The sequence below is a fragment of the Juglans regia genome, chromosome 3 (genome assembly GCF_001411555.2).
Source record: "Juglans regia cultivar Chandler chromosome 3, Walnut 2.0, whole genome shotgun sequence".
NCBI classification, from domain to species: Eukaryota; Viridiplantae; Streptophyta; class Magnoliopsida; order Fagales; family Juglandaceae; genus Juglans; species Juglans regia.
In genome coordinates, this window is record NC_049903.1 from 11,009,316 (window position 1) to 11,030,816 (window position 21,501).

Sequence of the window (21,501 nt, forward strand, 5' to 3'; positions counted from 1 at the left end):
ATATTTTGACCTCCTCCTGAAATTCCCCCAATAAATATTTGGTTCAAAGACAACAATGCCCCGTTTGGAAAAGTACTATTCATCTCAACATTTAAACAATATTTAAATATAAGAAAAAATTTGCAGTGACTATTTATTATCCCACGCTCCTTATCAAAAATATCATCTTATGAAAAAAAAATATTATAAATATAAAGTGTGAGAGTGAATATCTAAATATAAATATTTTTTAATTTCTCTTTCATATTTTTTTTATTTAATCATTATTAATTATTACAATTTTTTTAAATTTTCATATAAAATAAAAAAATAATTCAACTTTTTTAAATTTTAAAATAAAGATTATATTATAATAATATTTTAATTTTATAATTTTTTTATTCATTTTTTTTTTTTGAAAACTCAACAAAAATCCTAACTTAAATTATTTTACTACCATTTACAAACAATCTTATAACTATTTATAAATTTTTCATCTCGTCTTATTTCAACTGACTATCCAAAAGAGGCCTAAATATTTTATAAATTTTCAAAAATATTTTTATAAACTTCACCAATTCATAAATCTTTCTAGCTTAACACTTCTTTTAAAAAAAAAATAACCAAGATCTATTATGGAGAGATTGAACATAAATAAAATGATCAATTTTTTTTTTTTTTTAAAGTATATATAGAAAGAATAAATCATGGATTGGCCTTTTGGGCCTACCAAAGTTAGCCACAACCCACCGGCCTAAAAGTTTTATCGGACTGGTTTGGGCTTTTTCCATAGTTAAAGGCTTGAAGTTCAATTTGGACCCGACTTAAAATAACAATTAACAATAAACAATAAAAAAAAATGGAGTCTGAAGTCCGAAACATAAGTTGAGACTACTTTAGAATTTATTTATTTATCCATTTTTCTGAGAATGAGACTTTAGAATTTAAGTAGTCGTGATATTCACACAGGAGGAAAAACGGGGGTTTGCACGGAATGTGTCAATTTTTTGTTAGAATTTAATAGATATGATGATGCCGGCCATATATAATATGACTTCCTCACTCGAGAATATATATATATATATATATATAAATATATATATATATATATAGTAGTTTATTGATTGGAATTAACCAAAGATTCAGGCTTTATTTGGAAATAAAACGTTTATCAACAAAATTTTTTATTGGTTGGACTACAAATTTCAAGAAATGACCATAGACCCCATCGATTTTTTTATTTATTCTAACATTAAGATTATAAATTAGAGGTTAAATATGAGATATCCATCATACTTTTCATCGAATTATTGATGAAACTCACTTGAGTTGATATATCTTTCCACAAAAAAATAAAAAGTAAGGTGAGATACAGTCGTGAGGCCGTGATGTGTAAAAAGAGTAAGCTGTCTATTCGCGTACACTTTTTGGGAAAAAGAGGAGCTTAGAATAAAAATAAATAAATTTTTTTATTTGTATCTCGATTTATTCATTTTTTTCAAAAAGAGCGTAAAATCCGCATACCCTAAGATTGTATAAATCGTTTTTTTCAAAAATTTTCCAAAAAAAAAAAAAAAAGTGACCAAAAATCTCAAATTTCCAATTCCTTTTGGGAGGGAGGGATGGGAGGCGTGGGAGACGGGGAAAATGAGGTCCTTAGAGCGGTGGTGCCCCCCCACCTATGATCAAGGGTGGCCATTTGGGATCTGTCCTTAGCGTGTCTCATGCAGGATGGGGATGTGGTTTTTGTTTTCTCATATATAGTAATGCTACTTATTTTTAACTATCATCATCATTTTGTTATTTTAATTTTGGAGTGGTATTAATTATTAAATAATTGTAAAGTTATTTAAGTTGTAGCCACGTTTACTTAATGTTTTATATAAAAAATTTAACTAACTTATATATATATATTGAAACCAAGATAATAAATATGATTTGTTTCGCTTATAATTTAATTTGATCATTAAATACAGTAGTACGTACTACAGTTGATGGTGCCATGGGAACTACCATATATATATGCTGAATTGTTGACAGAAAACACATCAGAGATCACACCATATGCAGATCATTTAAAAACAGGCATCCGAGCATAGGGTCAACGATTCAAATAAAATACAAAAAGCGTGGGGTCAGTACTATTAATATTTTTCTTTCTTTTTCCTTTCAAATCCTAAACAAGAAAAGACATCTTCATGTGCACCAAGCTGCTGGGTCAGTCCCAATAACTTAAATATACAGAAAAATTAAAGAGAGAGTAATGACTGGGGTTGACGGATTGATCATGTAGTACTGGTGTCTGTGTTTTACAGCAATGCATAATGCAGATGATCATGATCGATGATCAATATATAACAAATCGCCTAGCTAGCTACTAGATATGCATAATCAGATGCTTAATTTTCATAACCCAGAACAATAATTATATATATATATATATAGTTATAAGCATGTGGGGACAGAATCTAGTAGTTAGATGAGCAACCACTGAATTATGTATACAAAATCCGGCACATCTAGAAGCAATGTGAAACAGCTTCGGGAACATCAGGCCAGCGTGAATGCATATTTTTTTTTTTAATCTTTTAAAAAATGGTGTTAAGAAAGAGGATCGGAACTCGGATTCCACAAACCAAATTTTTCTATTTTTGGGTTGTTCTTGATACAGTCATTATGTATGATATTTTAAGTAGTTCGAAGGTTGGGAATTATTCTATGATATTCTAAGTACGTACTGTATTTTAATACTGATGATCATGAGGTCGATCGTATAATATTGACATGCGAAGTTGGTTCTTATATATTATGTTAACGTTGCCGTTTTCAAGTACTATACTAGTATTTATAATGTGTTTGTTTATATAATGTTGTTGAGGATGAAGCTGTCCACTTGACATATTTTGTCCGTTTGTCGGCCTATCAAAACAGCGGGAATATTGGCTCTGTGTTTTGGCCTCTTATTTATTTTCTTTGACATATCCCATTTTTAGTGTTAATCTTTCATGCATCCTTCCCCTACTACTTATTACAGTACTCTACTCATCATCATCATCATCATCGATCCATCTTCGATCTCTTTCTGTGGCGCGCAGTTCCTTATAAATTTCTTGCATGCATTTAGAGATCAGTCTTCTAAAATAAAAAGCACAATCTTGCTGCGCCAATCTCTACATTTGCTCCATCTTTATGTCAAAGACTAATGCAATCCACGTTAATTCTACTGCCAATCGACGTACGTAACTCTAAAACTAAGAGCTTAATGTTATGTGAAAGCCCTGCCAAGTCAAGATTCAGGAAATATTATATTCTTGTGAAGTCAATCTGTTTGGTATGGCCCTTTTTCCAATGATCTGTTTTCTGTATAATTAAAACAATATATTTGTTAATTCTGATAGTTTATTTGTTTATGAACTCAAAACAGCAACTATATATGTGGTCTGAAAACAAAAAAAACCTAGGCTGCTAGCTATTAAGATCATTTTAGCAATATTTAGGACCTGTTTGGTTGTTCGACTCTACTGAAATCATATCAGTTCAGTCTAATTTTAAGTTGAATCTAACATCTAAAAATTCAACTCTTAAATCACTAAATTCATCTCAACTCAAAACCTCTTTACACGTAAGACTCATAATCTTTTTCAATTCAATACATCTTTACACATGGGACCTATAATGCATAATATTTTTTAAATTCTCATAAATATATCTAAACTTATTTTAATATCCAAACACATCTAAACTCATTTTAAGTTATGTGCCCTATAAAACTTACTTAATCATCTCAACTCGCTACTATTTATAAAGAACTCAACTCATCTCAACTCAGCTCAATATCCAAACGCGCGCTTCAGGACTATTTAAGCTGAAAGCATTTGGTAATGTTCTAAGTTCTAACATATGAAACTGTGTTAATCGATCGACACAAGAAATTGTACGTTCAAGATTAGATCAAGTTTAGGGTGACGGAAATTAAGCAAATATTTATACATAATTAAGTACGTGAAATTGTGTAAACGTTGCTGTCCGTCCGTGTTTTCAGTCACAAAGGTCTGTTCCCAAGGAAACAGGTTAAAAGACAAAGCATCTTTAACGTGTGGACGAGAATATTGAAGTTAACTGAGGTTACGTAGTACAAACAGGATCATGACTCATGAGTTGGAGATCATTGGAAATCTCTGTGGAATAATAGGGAAAAAAAAAAGAGTGGCCTACACATTTACACGTTGTATGATATATCTAATATCTTCCCATAATCTCAGTGGACTTTTAAAGTAATTAAAGGTTGCTTTTTCTTTTGATAATTAGTAGGGTTTAGCTAGGGTTAATGATTCATGTTTTGTACTATTATTATTATTATTATTATTATTATTATTATTATAGATTGACAACTTTCCTGATCTCTCACTTCCTGATGGAACAGAATTGGAACAGATCAAAGGTTGGCACATGATCAGAACATGCCAAACGTTGAAACTAAATGACAAGGTGAGTTAAAACTTCTGGCCCTACAAGAGATGATGTCTCTTAATTGGAATTAGAGCAGTTTGGAGCTACTGATTTTCCTGTCTGATTACTTCTTGATCAGGAAAACCCATGGTTGTTAAATTTGGGACCTACCTTTTAGGTTTTCAAACACTAAAAAACCACAGATGGATCATCTTGTCTAGTACCCCACAATCTGATACAATTTTTGGTTACTGATCTCCCCCATTAATACCTGCAGCATATTCATGACCTAGTTTGCCCTAATATTATCATTCATGGAGGATCATTCTTTTTTGCTACGCAACATGCATCCATACGTACTGTTCATGAATAAATTCCAAAAGAATGCAGCAAATCCAGCATTTAGATGCAATCACAGCTTCTCTCTGCATGCATGCGTGCATGCATTCCTCTGATCCTGGTTTGGGGTTAATCATGTGGATGAACAGTACTATTATCTATATAGTTTGATTGTTTGGTGGCTCAAGTACTTTGTCATGGAGCACACTAACGAGCAAGGGTCTTAAATATGGGGGTTTGGCTTCCCCTTTCGAAGAACAGTAACTGCAGCAATGCACAGACAATTCCACTTGATGCACTTTTTGCTGGCCTTTCCCACAACAAACATTTACATCTAAACTATCATGGGGCCCTTTGCATCAATTTCCTCCCCATATTCTTCCCCATAAACATGAAAATGAGAGAGGCACAATCCAAAAAATCATCTAGGCTTTTAGAGAATTGTTCTTTTCAAATGGGACCTGGTTTCTCATCACAGGGGTGGTCGAGACTCTCTCAGCGCCAACTGTTGCTCCCTCCCCTCACTCCATTGCTCCCAATCTTGCTTACATGTCATGCATGAACTGTTTTTTTATAATGTTTTAGGCCATGTGGAAATTTAGTATAAGTCTAATCTGTCTACTTCTTGTTGGCCTGATTGCTTTCCGAATTAAGTTAACTAAAACCATATTTAAATGGCCGGGCATTTGAAAGCTTAAGTTAACTTGCATTAATTTGCTTCTACATCACTATATAATATATTATTGTATGCAATCATCTCTCTCTCTCTCTCTCCTCCTTTTTATTATTTAATTTTCTGTTTTATAGGGAATGTTAAGTTCCAATGCATGACCTATTACTCTAATTTCAAACCATTAATCTTGAACATGACCAGATCATAAACATATGGGACAAAATAAGTATATCATTAAATTAAGAAAGAAAATTCTGTTTGGGTATGCATGTGTATAGGATTCCGAGCTAGGCCAACTTGAGTTGATATATTTGACATTAATGTTTGGTGCACAATCCCAATCCGAGTGTTCTAATTTCTTTTGATATCTTGCTCAGGAAGGCAAAGGTACTGCATGGACTTTGCTTATCAAAATTGTTCATTTTTCCTTCGTACTTTACCTCAGAACAGGCAAGAAATAAAACAACTCTATCTAATAGAATATGCTCTTCTTTGTGAATTCCTCCGCCCACTATCCTAATTATACAGCATCGTACAAGTTATTTGTAAAAAAATAAACTTCACTATAAAAGAAATTTTTTCTATTTTACGAGATTCACTTTTTTATAAAGAGTCTACGTAGGTGAGAATCATTCTTCTATAGCTTGAAATAAAAGATGAAAGCTGAGATGATTTGCAATCTATATCATGTTATTTCAACCTACTTTTTATTACTAATTTTTCCTTGGTTTAAGTCTCGTTTGAATACAGAAACGTTTTTATTTTATCTTATATCATCATTATAATTTTTTTAAATTCTCACACAAAATATAATTAATAATTTAATTTTTTCAACTTTTTAAATAATAATAATATTAAAAAATAATATTTGATTCAATTTTTTATTTTTATTTAAAATTATTTCATCTCTTATCATCAATAACATAAAAACTACTAAATTATACTTCAAAAATTATATTATTAGTAGAAAAGTCTCTTTTAGGGTAAAAAAAAGTGAAACTCGTGAATTTTTGTTTTTTATACAATAATCACATGCATGGCAGCAAAAAGGCCATGTTTCAAAAGGTGAAAAGTCAATTCACGTGGGGCCTAGTATTCCGTACCACAAATGACCCTACTTCTCGGAGGATTGTTTTTAGTTAGGTTTACGTTTAACCCCGCGTCCAAACGCCTCCGATACATGTGATGATATGATATGGTAGAAAACCAAAGGTAGTAGGCGATTCGACGTCGGCCACTTGGCTAAAACATAAAATTACTGCCATGTCCCTGCGTTCACAGAAAATTATACGTGGTGTGTCCTGCTTAATTACTTTGCGTTCGTCGTAGATGGCCGCAGTGATTCTATACACAAACAGTTATTCGTTAAGAATATAATTTACTCGTTACTTAGCTTAAACAAGACGTCCTTCGTATCATTACTATAATGATACGAAGGACGTCTTGTTTAATAAGATGTTTGGATTCGAAGATGACTTGAGATGAATTGAGATGGATTGTGAATAGTAATGAGATGAGTTGTGAATAGTAGTGAGATTTGTGAGTTAAAGTTACTGAATAGTAATGAATAGTAGTGATATGAGTTAAGATGAGTTGAAATGAACTGAGATGACTTGCGAATCCAAACAAACCATAATAGTAGTGTTGAGTGTTGACCACTGACAAGAGACTAAAAAAGCTCTTGTAGGGGTGGGTATTTATGGCATTTTGTTTCCCAACCGTAGAAAGTTTTACCGTTTACTACAACCTACAACCTACAGAGTACCGAACCCAGACGAGGAAATTCAGCAGGAGAAGATCAAAGCCTAACATCCCTACTCAACGTGAAAGACAACAAGACGACCTTCGACCCACGTGCCGTAAGTTATCACGCGTCATCCGGCAATATAATATTATTTAGAAATGATTTGTACAATGAAAAATTATATTTATTATCTTCACACATTTTTTTTATTAAATATGCAGTGTATTAATTATGGTAAAAAAATTCATTTTATTTTAAAAAAGTTTAAAAAAATAATTTTTTATTAGTAGAATTCATTTTTTTACAATAAATTTGCACAAAGTTTATTTATTTAAAACTTATATATAGTATTACTCATATAATATATATATATATATATGCTTGATAGGGTGTATCCCTCAATTTAAAGTTATCATTACATTTATATTCCAATAATTCTATCAAAATATGGATAACATATTTTCATTTCCATTTTGTTTAATTAAGTAAATCTATTAATGCGATAATTCTTAATTGATTTTATTTAATGTTATGTACATAAGAATATTCAAAATGTATCACGTGTATATGATTAGAAACGATATTAGAGTATTTATCGGTAACGAGATTATTTATATCGTCAGAAAGTATATAAATTTTGCATATTTCTTTTGAAATATAATAAAATTCTAAAATTCACGTGAAAACACTAAAGTGTTATGATAGACCTTCATTTTTATAAAAGTAGTGCACACAATTTATAACCTTGAAACTATATGCAGCATTATTCTTATTAGTAATTTAATTAGTAATTTAATGCAACCGTCCAAGTATTTTCAATAAAACAAATATATTTAAAGGTTTTTACACCAAACACTTTTTATATAATATAATAAACAATTTGAAGGCCTTGTTTGGATTTGAAAATAGTTTCATTTCATATCATTTTTATAATTTTTTTAAATTTTTATATAAAATATAATAAATAATTCAACTTTTTTAAATTCTAAAATAATAATAATATTATAACAATAAAATGATCTCATCTCACTATCCAAACCAATCTCAAATCTTACAAATCATATTATTCCACGTGAATAGTATTTAATATAAATGTCTTTAAATGACACTACTATTCCGAATATGCATGAATATGATCGTTCGACTAAAATTTATTGTTTATATGAATAATTTTAATATGCTCCAATACATCCCTAAAGGGCTAAGGCTACAGCCTCAGCATAAATAGCCCCAACCACCTCTCTCTTATTATACAGCCTCTTGACCCAAGACAAAAACCATCACCCCCTTTCCTCCTCACTTATTTGCTTCCAGTACGGACTGGTTTTTGTTTTTAGGTTCCCAAATAAACAGTCTCCCTTTCCTTCCTCTTCAAAAGGCTGCTACGTTTCAAAAAATGCGCATTCAAAGCATAGCTCTGGCCCCTTCCTTCCCCACCTCTGTTTAATGCTGCTGGCTCCTGCCATCCTCCGATTTCAAAACACACTTCGAATTCATTTTTTCTGTCCGACTCAAAGTTGGTCAATTTGGTTTGGGAACTAACGTTCTCCATCGGCTCAACAACACCGCGGGTTTCCTAGCTATTCATTCCTTTTCCCAGTCTTTTTGACCGGTTGTTGTTGTTGTGATTGTACTGGTTTATCTCTCTTGTGAGCAGACAAGGAGTGACCGTGGCTAGGCAGTTTTGGGTGGCCTTAAGATGTTAGAGCGTGGACGGGAATCTGACAGCGAGCTGAGTTCGGAGGCTTTGAATTCTGGCTATAGTTCGATGAGCAGCGATAGTTGCAGCAGCTTCAGCCGCCTCTCCTTCGAGCTGATCGTCCCGACTTCGCATTCCTCCCCTGATAACCTCTCCGTGAAGCCTCACCGTTCATCCGACTTCGCCTACTCAGCCATCCGCTCTGCCACAGGTCGCCGCAGGAATGGCTGCCTCACGTTCCGCGATTTCCGTCTCATCCGTCGCATCGGTGCCGGAGACATCGGTACCGTCTACCTTTGCGCCCTCCGCGATTGTGACTATTCCGGCGACGAGGAGCCGTGCTTCTACGCGATGAAGGTGGTTGACAAGGAGGCGTTGGCGAAGAAGAAGAAGGTGCAGAGGGCGGAGATGGAGAGGAAGATTCTTAAGATGCTAGATCATCCGTTCTTACCGACGCTATACGCGGAGTTTGAGGCCTCGCATTTCTCTTGCATTGTGATGGAGTTCTGCTCCGGCGGTGACTTGCACTCATTAAGGCACAAGCAGCCATATAAGTGTTTCTCTCTCACCTCCGCGAGGTACTTTAATGGCGGATATATATCGGCATTATTTCTGCAAGTCTAATAAAAAAAGTTTCCACAGAGATTCTATTGATAATTTTAAAAAGCTGCAACTTTTTTACGAAATTTAAAAGAAAATTCCTGGATTTTTCTCAATTTTCCTGCTTTTATATAGTTTTGCATGTTTGATTCTTTATGTTTTGTTTTCTTCCGCTGCGAGCACTGAGTGGCTCCTATCCTGTTTGCTTTCCCAGCACTGCCAAGTCTCATTCGCATGAAGATTTTCTTTTAACCTTTTCTAATTTTCTCGGTTTTTGTATTTTTGCCAGTTAAGTTAAAAATCGCTTTCGATTTAACCTTTCAACGCTTTGGCCGAGATTTTTCTCGGATTATCTCTCTGACTTAGCCGCAAATTTCCATTTTATTTTAAGTTTCCTTTAATGGAAATAATACAAGCACCTCCCTTTGGTTATCTTCTTGATCGAATTTACTAGATCAGGCATTATCGTTATCTTCTCGGACACGAAATCATAATGATATTAAATTTTCTCGGATAAGAACGTCGTTTGGTTCCAGAGAAATTCCTTGGTGTAAAAATTCCTGCAAATGTGAAATTGTGGTCAACTCGACCGATTCAACTCTGTCTAACTCGTTAAGTTACACTTGTTATTTTTCAGGTTTTATGCAGCCGAGGTTCTTGTGGCATTGGAATACCTCCACATGCTCGGAATAGTGTACCGGGACCTAAAGCCCGAGAACGTTTTAGTCAGATCCGACGGTCACATCATGCTCTCCGACTTTGACCTCTCTCTCTGCTCCGATGCGATCGCAGCCGTCGAATCCCCATCGTCCTCCCCGGGTCCATCGACCCCACGGACACCGTCATACAACCGCGCCGTGCACACGACCTTCTCCTGCTTCTCCAACAGGCTGTTTCGGTCACGCAAGGTGCAAACCCTAACCTCCAACCGGCTTTTCGTGGCTGAGCCAGTAGACGCCCGGTCGTGCTCCTTCGTCGGCACCCACGAATACGTGGCGCCGGAGGTCGCGTCCGGTGGATCGCACGGGAACGCGGTTGATTGGTGGGCATTCGGGATCTTCATCTACGAGATGATCTACGGCCGCACGCCCTTCGCGGCTCCATCGAACGAGGCCACCCTGCGCAGCATCATAAAAGAGCCCCTCAGCTTTCCGACCTCCACGCCCTCCGGCGCGCTCGAGCTCCACGCGCGGGACCTAATATCCGGGTTGCTGAACAAAGACCCGGTTCAACGCCTCGGATCGAAGCGCGGAGCCGCCGACGTGAAAAAACACCCTTTCTTCAAGAATCTGAACTTCGCTCTCATACGGTCTCTCCCACCGCCAGAGATCCCGCACCTGAGAAGGATGAAAACGACGCCGTTGTGTCGCGCGAGGAGCGATGCAACACAATCCACGGCGTTCGAGTATTTCTGAACCAACGGACGGGAATGACGCCACGTGTTGAGTAGGTGCTGCCAGATTTTGTTACTGGCAGGTGACAGCGACATGTATATTCGAGCTGTCTTTTTTTTCTTTTCGTATGCCTTTCTCTCTCTTGACGTATGGATACCGGGCTTTTGATATAGTGTCTGAAAGACTGAAGGATATATTAATATAAATACATAATATTTTCCACGTAAAATACGTGGGAATGTGTGTCAGAGAGAGCGAGAAGAAGGAGAAAATATTTGCATGTTTAGAATTACGATAGAAAATATAATTTATAATTTTAAAGTTTATAGTTTATAATTATTTACTGTTTAATTAACATGTATTTAAAATATTTTTAAATTTATTTATATTAATTTTTTAAAAATATATAATTATCTGTAATAGGTTTTTGATAAAAGTTTTTACTTTTTAAAAAAGTAAACTTTCAGAGTAAAACACTTTTTATAAATTTATTAAACATATTATTTTTTTAAAAATTAATTTTTAAAGAGTTAAAAGTATTTTTTAAACTTTCAAACTCAATCCGCTCTCTACATATAACGTAAGCGTAGGCGATGATGTTAAGGAAGTCTCAGCTCGGCAAAATTAAAAAAGAAGAGTGTCGGGACTCCGACAGGATTGAAGCTTTAGGAAAAAACAGGGAAGGATAATTTGTGCGTTTAACGTTGCCAAATCACGGCATTGATTATGTCATATATATAAATATAGTTGCTGTTTAAAGAGCCAGAAATGTTTTACTTTATGTGGAAAGGAGCTTGGGAATGTAGTAGTAGTGAAAAAGGCTCCTGATCCATCATCTTATAATTATGCTTACCTTTTTGTTACTTGCGTTATAGATCGAACAACTTGTTTATTTTTTTATTTTTAACTAATTCCCATATGTTAAAACTAATATTTCAAGAGCATAAATTTTATTATTTTTAAAATATTAATCTCCAGCATAAGTTCCACTTTTCCATGACTTCCATTCCACCTATATATACTACAATATGAGAATACGTACGTAAAAACCAAATCTATAGAATATTATAAATACACGTACGGTAGAAATTAAGGCTATTTGCATGCACATTAAAAAAAAACAAAATAAAACAGAAAGCATATTTATCAATATATATTATATATATATATAAAGAGAAATGCATGCATGCATGCATGCCTGCCACAGACCATACAAAGTCAGACAATAATAATAACAATATTACAGTAGACAAGATTTAGCTTGCTTGCTTGCATGCATGCATGCATCCAACCATCCATTTCCAACACTAGGCCGGAGCCTCTGTGATTATTAATCTATTGTCCATTGGATAACATCTTGTTCTAGGTCAGCACAAACGACAACCTTTTACAACTCTTACGCTACTACGCTAACCTCCCGGGTAATATACCCTTACTTTTTTTTTTTTTGGTAATGCTCTACCATCCAACTATTTTTTTTTCTTTTTGCTCTTTGAAAATTATAGAACATAACCTTCTTGCGTAATTTTAAAATAAATAAATTTAATCAATCAACGTAATCATGTAATTTAATTAAAAATATCTTCAATTTTAATATAAAATTTTTAAAAAATTATAAGTTTGATATTCTCCTTATAATTTACAATATGTATATTACATTAAGTATTACGAAAAAGGGCCTCCGATACCAAGTTAAGCTTTAGGGATTGTTTGGATTCGCAAGTCATCTCAAGTCATCTCACTACTATTCATTACTATTCAGCAACTTTAACTCACAAATCTCACTACTATTCACAATTTATCTCATTACTATTCACAATCCATCTCAACTCATCTCAGTTCATTTCAAGTCATCTCAAGTCATGTTCGAATCCAAACATCTCCTAGTCATTATCCGCCCTGTATGGGAGGTGGTGTTTATTTTTTATAGTACTGTTTTTGAAACTCAATGAGTAAAAGAAAAAAGAAAAAAGAAGCCAAGTATTAGAGCAGTAGTAAATGAAATGTAAATGTACCATTACGTACCCAACCCCCCAATTCACACCAACTTCACTAGTTAACGGCAAAAACAAACAGTAATTGGCTAGCTTTTCAACCTTTCAACTTTGTTCTAACTAAAAATATTTGAGAATCACTTTCGTCTTGCGTAAGGCTTTTATAATAATAATTTCATACGCTAATGCACCAATTAATTTTCATAATTGAAACTTCTCGAGTGAGCGTATAACTTGTTTAAAAAAAAAAATTATGAAAAACCCACAAATTGCTTAGCATTTTATACTCAGTTTGATTATTTTATAAGAGAGAAATAATAGTTACAGTCGTGAATACGTAAGCGCTACATAATTATTTTAAAAAAATAAATAAATACGATATTTATATAAAAATAATAATTTTTTAATAATAAATCTTATTTTTCTTAAAATAACTACATAATATTTATACACGACTTCACGTAGATTACTCTATATAAGAACACTTCTAGTAACTCAAGAGGGACCCAATGATATTCGCCGGCCGGAAAACTGTTGGGAATATATAAAAGGAAATCATGCAACACAAAGTGGGGGGCAAAAGCCATAAAGCATCATCAATTACTCACATTTGACCCCTTTTTTTTTTTTATCACTTTTTAGTTTTTTCTATTCAATAATTAATTATAGGTTTTAAATCATTTGATAATAATAATTTTTCTTAAAAATCAAAGTCCCCCAAAAGCGTGTAGGGAGGAGAAGCTGGTGTTTTGCAGAGGCCGAGGTTGGGAAGATGACTTATCTTTGCACCACAGGCAGCATATATAGGCTGTGAGAACCACGAACCAATCATAGGCCGCGTGTAACACACAACAAAACCGGACGAAATCTTAGATGGATCAGAAGCTTTTAGAGAGATAAGTATAATATAATATAAAAAAATTAAAAAAGAAAAAGAAAAAAGGAGTGGCCAAGGGACAACACATGGAGATGAACATGTGAACACCTGCCAACCAGGCAGCCATACCAGCAATCTTTAAAGCTCTGTCCCCCTTCTTGTCCCCACTCAACCTCCTTCCCCCAAAAGCCAAAAAAGGGCTGACCCACCAACACCAATCACATTCATCCACGTTGCTGAATATTCTTCATCTGGTTGACCCCACCCATTAGTGCATGTCCTTAATTCATGTACCACCAGGCAGCTTGGCTGTAAGGTATAGGGAGAGTTACTGAAGAGCCAAAGTAAGAGTATCGCTATCCGTATATAAAAATAAATTTATAAATTCACATAAGTCTAAACCATACAGTCAATGAAGAGAGAGAGACATTAACTATTTGATCAATTATGGATATAAAATTATAAAATAAATTTCTTTATTTAGGGGTCAATATATGTTTGTGTGCGTGGAGAAGGTATTAACTTTTGAGACCCGGAAATTCTGTTCCATAACTTTTGAAAGCGCCCTCTCGAGCATCCTATTCTTTTAAGTTTTGATTAATACATAATTTTTTTTTATTTTTAATTAATCCTTCAAAATTTAAAGTCTATATTAAATAATGAAAACAATTTAATTAATTCAATATAAAATAAATATAAATAATATTTATTAAATTTAAAGATAAAAAGATATTTAACTAACCCAATGACAATGTTCTGACTCTAGAAGATTTTAGAAACATCTTCATTTTACTCATTTTCCCAAAATTCTAAACCCCCGCCCTATAATTAGATGTTTTTAAAAAATAATAATGGTAGATACAGTTATATGGTGTACACGCCCGCACTCTTAATTTGAAAAAAAAATATGGAGTCTATTATTAAAAAAAATAATTTTTTTATGTGAGTTTCAAATTTATCAATTTTTTTAAAAAGAGTATGTGAAGCTTGCATATGTTTAAGACTATAAATATCATTTACTTTTTTTAAAGAAATAAATAATGCTCACCTTGCCATCCCACTAATTAAAAACTGATCAAAATACTCGAATCTTCCTCTAAAAAAGGTTAATAAAACTAAAATAACAGGTTAGGATTTTGATTTTAATGTATAGGATCAATTAAGATAATGGACGTTAATTATGATTCTTTTTGAGTGAAAAATAGAAGGTCCGCATATATAGGAGATTATTTCTTTTATGGAAGAGAGATCGATGAAGAAAAATAAAACTAGGTAGAGAAAAGTGTATGACATTGAGGAATGGCACGTGGCTTGTAAATATATTAATGAATAAATAAAGTTGGTGTACAGTATAAGATTTACAGGAGAAGGGGTTGCTCGTTGTCTTCCCATAAGAGCAGATGCTCCATAATATTTTAAATATTTTAAATTAATTTCTCTCTCCTACTATTTAATTTTGTCCATTTCTTCCCTCTCTCATTTCCACACCTTTTTTTTTGTTAAGCGCTAAAGACAAAATTTAAAGTTGAATTAATATCTTTTTTTATTATTATATAATCTTCTCTTTTTATTTTTTGAATTAATTTATATTTTGATTTAGTTTATAAATTTAAGTTAATTTAAAATAGAACATAATTATATGAAATTGCACATAGAGATATTACAAATATAAAAAAATTTAAGAATATCATTAATAGTTAGAAAAAATATTTAAAATGAATAAAAAAATATTAAAAAATATAAAAAATATAAAAAAATAAATAAATAGATGTATGATATATTATAAAAATTAATATATAAAATAAAATAAATAAATTTTAATAATAAATTTTAAAGAATAAGATAAAGAATATATTGAAAATGCTCTAATTGGTAAAGGAATGAAAAAGTCAAATAATTCATGGGTTAGAGAGATTTTGGGATTATTTTCTTCAGGTTTTTCAATGGGGGCCGACTTCGATATATGATCCTCGATGATCTCTATGGAATAGTTTGACTTTTGATTTTGGCACACGTAATCAAAGTTCTTATGGGTGAAAAGGTATTCAAAATCTTGTAAGAATAAAATTAATCATTTTTCCAATAATGTAGAAGTTTACGGGGTTAAGAGCAAAAAATATGTCATCTTTGTCAATCGAAAAATTTTATTAATAAGCCTCACACATTATATACATTATTTTTTTTATTTTTTTTTCTTACTAGATATGTGATATATAAATGATGAGTAGAAAAATTTAATTATTTTAAGAAGAATAAAAATAAAAAATATATATATAATATGTAGTATGTCGCATATGAAGTTATGAATAGTAAGTCAGGAGACATTTAGATTCGAAGATAACTTAAGATGAGATGAGTTGAGATGGATTGTGAATAGTAATGAGATGAGTTGTGAATAGTAGTGAGATTTGTGAGTTAAAGTTGCTGAATAGTAATGAATAGTAGTGAGGTGAGTTGAGATGAACTAAGATGTCCTGCGAATCCAAACGTCTCCTAATCAACAACTTATATAGCACTGTGCCCGAAAAGAATGCCAGCTAAGACGTGATCGAGCAAAGAAAAATGCATGTCATTGCCATCTCTCTCTCTCTCTCTATATATATATATATATATATTAGGTATTTTACATGTTTCAGCTTCAGCAAAACTTGTAAAGCTATTCGAAATTGTAAACTATTATCAATTCCATCCATATGTCTATTCAATGATATTGAGATAAATCGATTATTAAAGGTTAATTTGAAGTATAACAACTGAAATAAAAAAAAAAAATGACAATCACACACAGAATACTAAGATATAAGTAATTAAATTCAATGTGAGCTCATGTCCACTTATCAGTCTTAATTAATTCATTATCAACAAAGGTTGAATACAAAAAATCAATCACAAAATCCTTAATCCCAAAGTCCCAATACATCCAATGAACTCTGAGAATTCTACACAAAAGGATTCTCTCTCTCTCTCTCTCTCTAGTATACGACTGTTGATCAGTTCCAAATACATGAAGAAAAGCATGTATAGTCCATGGCGTGAGAAGCCTTAAAATTGAACATTCGCTCGAGCGACGTGTTGAGCAGTGTCAAGCGGACGTTTAGGGCAGACACTTACTTGAGTTGACAATCGAGCGAACTCGCAAGTTAGCCTCCTGCTCGAGCTGACTTTCGAGCATGTAAAGCGAACTAACGGTTTGGCTTATTGCTTGAGCCAAAGTCGAGCCACAATCAAGCAGGGTCAAGCAACAATCATGCCAAGCCTCTGAAATAACATTTTCAGTAAGAAATCAAGCCAAACTCAACAAATCTCCACCTTGGTTTGAATTCCGTCAAGCCTAAACAAAAAATCATTAACCAGAGAACCAACCCCACCCAACAAATCTTCTATGGGAACCACAAACTCCAAACACAACGTCTATCCTTGAAGAACTCAGTTTCCACCCAAAAGTTTTCAATTTCATAGACCATTTGATCAAATCACAAGTTTGGTTCTAATAAAAAGATTCAACGTCTTCACATAAAAGGCAGTGCGCCACTATATAGACTGCTTACTATAACAACGACTTCTAAATACACACGAAGACTAACAAGAAATATTCTTTGCCAAAATAAGAACACTGCAAGGTCTCCATAAGCATATTCTGAAGGTGGCCAAACTGCCTCCTTTATCTACCAAACGAAACTATAGACTTACTCTCACAGTGCGTCAATGTCAAAATCAAAATCATGCTCCTTTCTAATAGCATGATCTAGAGTACCACATGCACTCTATTGTGAAACTCTCCCTGCAATTCCACATACTTGCTATAACTCCGTTCTCCTTTCATGTGGAAACAACTGCAAAGCTGTGGAAGGAGAAAGATTTACCCAATAGCAAGTTGTGTTGATCGCTTCACCCAAATCCATAGACAAGCCTGACAAATCCAAAAGTGTACTAGGCTCTTCTCAAGAGTCTGATTTATCCGCTCAGTTACACAATTTATGTGGAGTGGACCCAATTGTACGGTCTAGGGAAAAAAAACGCTTTGCCTTCTTGTCTATAGATCACTAGCCTTCTCAAGTGGTTGAACACATCAGAAAACAAAGAGTTTAAAAATAAATAAACCCAAACTTTTTCTCAAATGGTCATAAACAAATATAAGTACAAACAGAGCACCACATCACACAAGATGTACCCCAAAGATCAGAAAGAAAGAAATTTTAGTAAACCTGAGTCTACACTGCTTTACAAGAATGCAATGCAAATAAAAAATCAAGTTTTTATATCTTCTGATCACACAAAGCAAAAAATTGCCTACTTATAAATGACCGCACTCATTCACCCATATGGCTCAATCACATGTGCCATAAACGAGTAATACCTGAATCTAGAACGTTTGAAGATACAACTCCACCAATCACTCTACTGCCCTGAGAAAAATAAAGACCTTATGTCTTTTTTCTTGTCATTACCACCAAAGAGCCATTGTAGACTCGAATGAGTCCACCTACAACTGAATATTGATAACCAAAGAAATCAAGAATGCCCAAAGATATAAGATTTTTCTTCAAAGACGGAATATGCTAAACGTTAGAAAATGTGTTAATGGTTCCATCATACATCTTAATATCAACTGAATCGATCCCAATAATATCACAAGCCATATCATTCACAACCAAAACAGAATCACCATTTATTGATTCATAGGTATTGAACCAATCTCTCATGGGACACATAAGAAACGTACAAGCCGAATCCACGACCCACTTGTCACCAAAACGGTCGCTAGGGCCGCTGACTACTAGGACAATATTAGCGTTGTTAGATTATTCTTCAACGCTAACAACATTGGAGGAGCTTTTATCTTCCCCATTGTTTTTCAATTTGGGACACTCATTTTTATAATGACCAAACATATGACAATAGTGACATTTAACATCTTTTTAGTTAAATTTAGAGCTACTACTGGAATTACCCATACTCGTTTCCAAACTTCTTTCCTTGGATCTATCACCAGAAGAACATTTCACAAAGAAGTCATCAACTTGATTATCCGTGCCTTAATTTTGTTCTCAACTTCTTAGAATTCTAAACAGATTTTACATCTACCAAGGAGATAGTATCTCTACCATACAACATCGAGTTACAAAATTATCAAATGAAACCGGCAATGAACACAACACAATTAAGGCTTGATCCTCATCATCAAACTTAAAATCAATATTCCTCATATCTATAATAATTTTATTAAATTCATTAAGATGATCGGAAATAGGAGTACATTCCCTCATCTTGAGAGTGTATAATCGTTACTTCAAATACAAACAGTTGGTGAGTGACTTCTTCATATACAAGCTCTCAAGTTTCTTCCAAAGACCAGCAACGGTCTCCTCATCAGCAATCTCTCATAAAACTCATCAGAATAGTGTTGTGTGCCTTCTCTTCATCTTCTCTTGAAGATGCAAGAGAATCATCAAACACCTTCCCATCCAATACCTTTGACAAAGCTTATTGTTGCAACAAAGCCTTCATTTTGATGTGCCATAAACTGAAATCATTCTGATTGTCGAATTTCTCCATTTTAAACTTTGTCATAGCCATCCCTCAAGATCTCGCACAGAGCTTGGCGCTCTGATACCAGTTTGTGGGATAAACCAGTTATCAAATGCTAATTTGAAGCATAATAGAGGAAGCAAAAATAAAAGAAAATATGATAATCACACACAAAATACCAAGATATAAGTGATTTGATTTAATGTGAGTCTACGTCCACTATCGGGGTTGGTCTCAACGAATTCATTATCAACAAAGGTGGAGTACAAGAGCTCAATCACAAAATGCTCAATCTCAAAGCCCCAATACACCCAATGAACTCTCATGATTCTTCACAAAAGGATTCTCTCTCTCTCTCTCTCTCTCTCTCTCTGGTATACGGCTACTGATCAATTCCAAATACATGAAGAAAAGCATGTATATATAGTCCACATAACAAGAAGCCTTAAAATTGAACATTCGCTCGAGCAACGTGTCGAGCGGACATTTAGAGTAGACTCATGGTTTGGCTTCTTGCTCGAGCTAAGGTTGAGCTACAGTCGAGTAAGGATTGAACAACAATCAAGCCAAGCCTCATAAATGAATTTTTCAACAAGAAATCAAGCCAAACTCCACCAAATAACTTGGCATCTCTACTGCATGTCTTCTATTTCTTTTCAAAGAGCTTAACAAATCTGTATTTTCTTCTCTATTCTTTATCAAAAGATCATGTAAGCCTGAAGTTGGGCAACAAAACGACTGGGGAAGAGCTTTGATTAGAAAGATCTAGTACTACTTATGTCGGTCTAACAATTAGTTTGGGACTGAGCAGGAGCACAAATCGATAGAATTAATGTGCATGTTTCAACTTTCAACATAGTATTCACAAATATTAAGGGCAGGTTTGAGGGGTGAGATGAGAATTTTGTATTTTGTTTTGAAGTTTAAAATATTATGTTTTAATATTATTATTGTTTTGAGATTTGAAAAAGGTGTATTGAGATTTGAAAAAGTTAAATTATTTATTATATTTTGTATGAGAATTTGAAAAATGTGTAATGATGAGATGATATGAGATGATAATTTTGTGTTTTATCTAGTGCTCCAAACCTGCCCTAAGTGGAACTCCTGTTGAAACCTTCCAAATATTGAGAGCATAGTCGTGCAGTACCTCTTTTCATCTTTAAGGTTACTTTTCGAGCATTCAAAGACTGGTTATGCGAATAAACACTATGAAGGCCTCGTTTAGATATAAAAACGGTTTTATCTTATCTCATCATTATAATTTTTTTAAATTCTCGCACAAAATATAATATACTATTCAATTTTTTCAAATCTCAAAACAATAATTATATTAAAAAATAATATTTTAACAATATTTTATTCAATTTTTAACTTTTATATAAAATTATTTTTATCTCATCTCAATTGGTTCGGGTTAGATTTGACCAAAAGAGATGTTGAATAACACCTGAATCACCTGATCATGTAGCTCCTTTCATTTATACTCTGTGAATAGAGAAATGATAGTTACAGTCGTGAGTGGGCAAACGCCGCACAATCACTTTGAAGAAAATAAATAAATATAAAACTCACATAAAAAAAAATTAATTTTTTAATAATTGATCACATTCTTTTAAAGTGATTACATAATATTTACACATTCTATAATTATATATAACATTACCACGTAAATATAATGCTCGCTCTTCCATCATTGTAGAAGTCGGTGTATATATCTCTCTGCCGCCCACTTATTAGCATGCATGCTAGTTGTGGATAGTTTCTGCTTTCCTCTCTGTTTCATTTATCATGTGGGAAATAGGCTTCTTTATTTAGTCCTACTTAACGGATTGGATTGTGAACTACCTAAGCTAGGCTAAATTAATTAATAGTCTTATCCACTTTGTTCTTATTTCAACTAAGGCCAGAATATGGGCCATGATCCAACAACAACACATTGGATATTTTGCCTCTACACTAACCTATTGAGATTTTGGTGGAGACGTCTCAATTCCTTGTCTATAGTGTATTCTTAATTTTAATTTCTTTAGATTAAATACATTAGATAGACTCGAAGACAGAAGATCAATGCACAATTAGCTAGGCTGTGAAATAGCAAAAGGAAAAGAGAGGGACGTGGTAATCTGATCAGATAGGTGTCAGATGATTTCGTACCCTGCCATTCATCATGAGTCAAGTCAAATGCCATTGGGAGGGGAGGGACTCGGGAGAACTGAGAAGG

The 21,501-nt window shown here is 33.5% G+C and overlaps 1 protein-coding gene across 1 annotated transcript; it reads left to right on the plus strand.

Annotated features, from left to right (window-relative positions):
• Positions 1-8,430: 8,430 nt before the first annotated feature.
• Positions 8,431-11,125, plus strand: LOC109011093 (protein kinase PINOID-like). Its single transcript, XM_018992155.2, has 2 exons — positions 8,431-9,461; positions 10,121-11,125. Exons 1-2 carry the CDS (start codon positions 8,884-8,886, stop codon positions 10,896-10,898), a joined length of 1,356 nt encoding a protein of 451 aa, XP_018847700.1. The 5' UTR covers positions 8,431-8,883; the 3' UTR covers positions 10,899-11,125.
• The last annotated feature ends 10,376 nt before the right edge of the window (positions 11,126-21,501 follow it).

Bases quoted from the DNA above. Each gene is read 5' to 3' on its own strand.
- LOC109011093 (XM_018992155.2), top strand. From the start codon at position 8,884: ATGTTAGAGCGTGGACGGGAATCTGACAGCGAGCTGAGTTCGGAGGCT. The intron at 9,462-10,120 runs GTACTTTAATGG...GTTATTTTTCAG, and splicing joins TTCTCTCTCACCTCCGCGAG to GTTTTATGCAGCCGAGGTTC.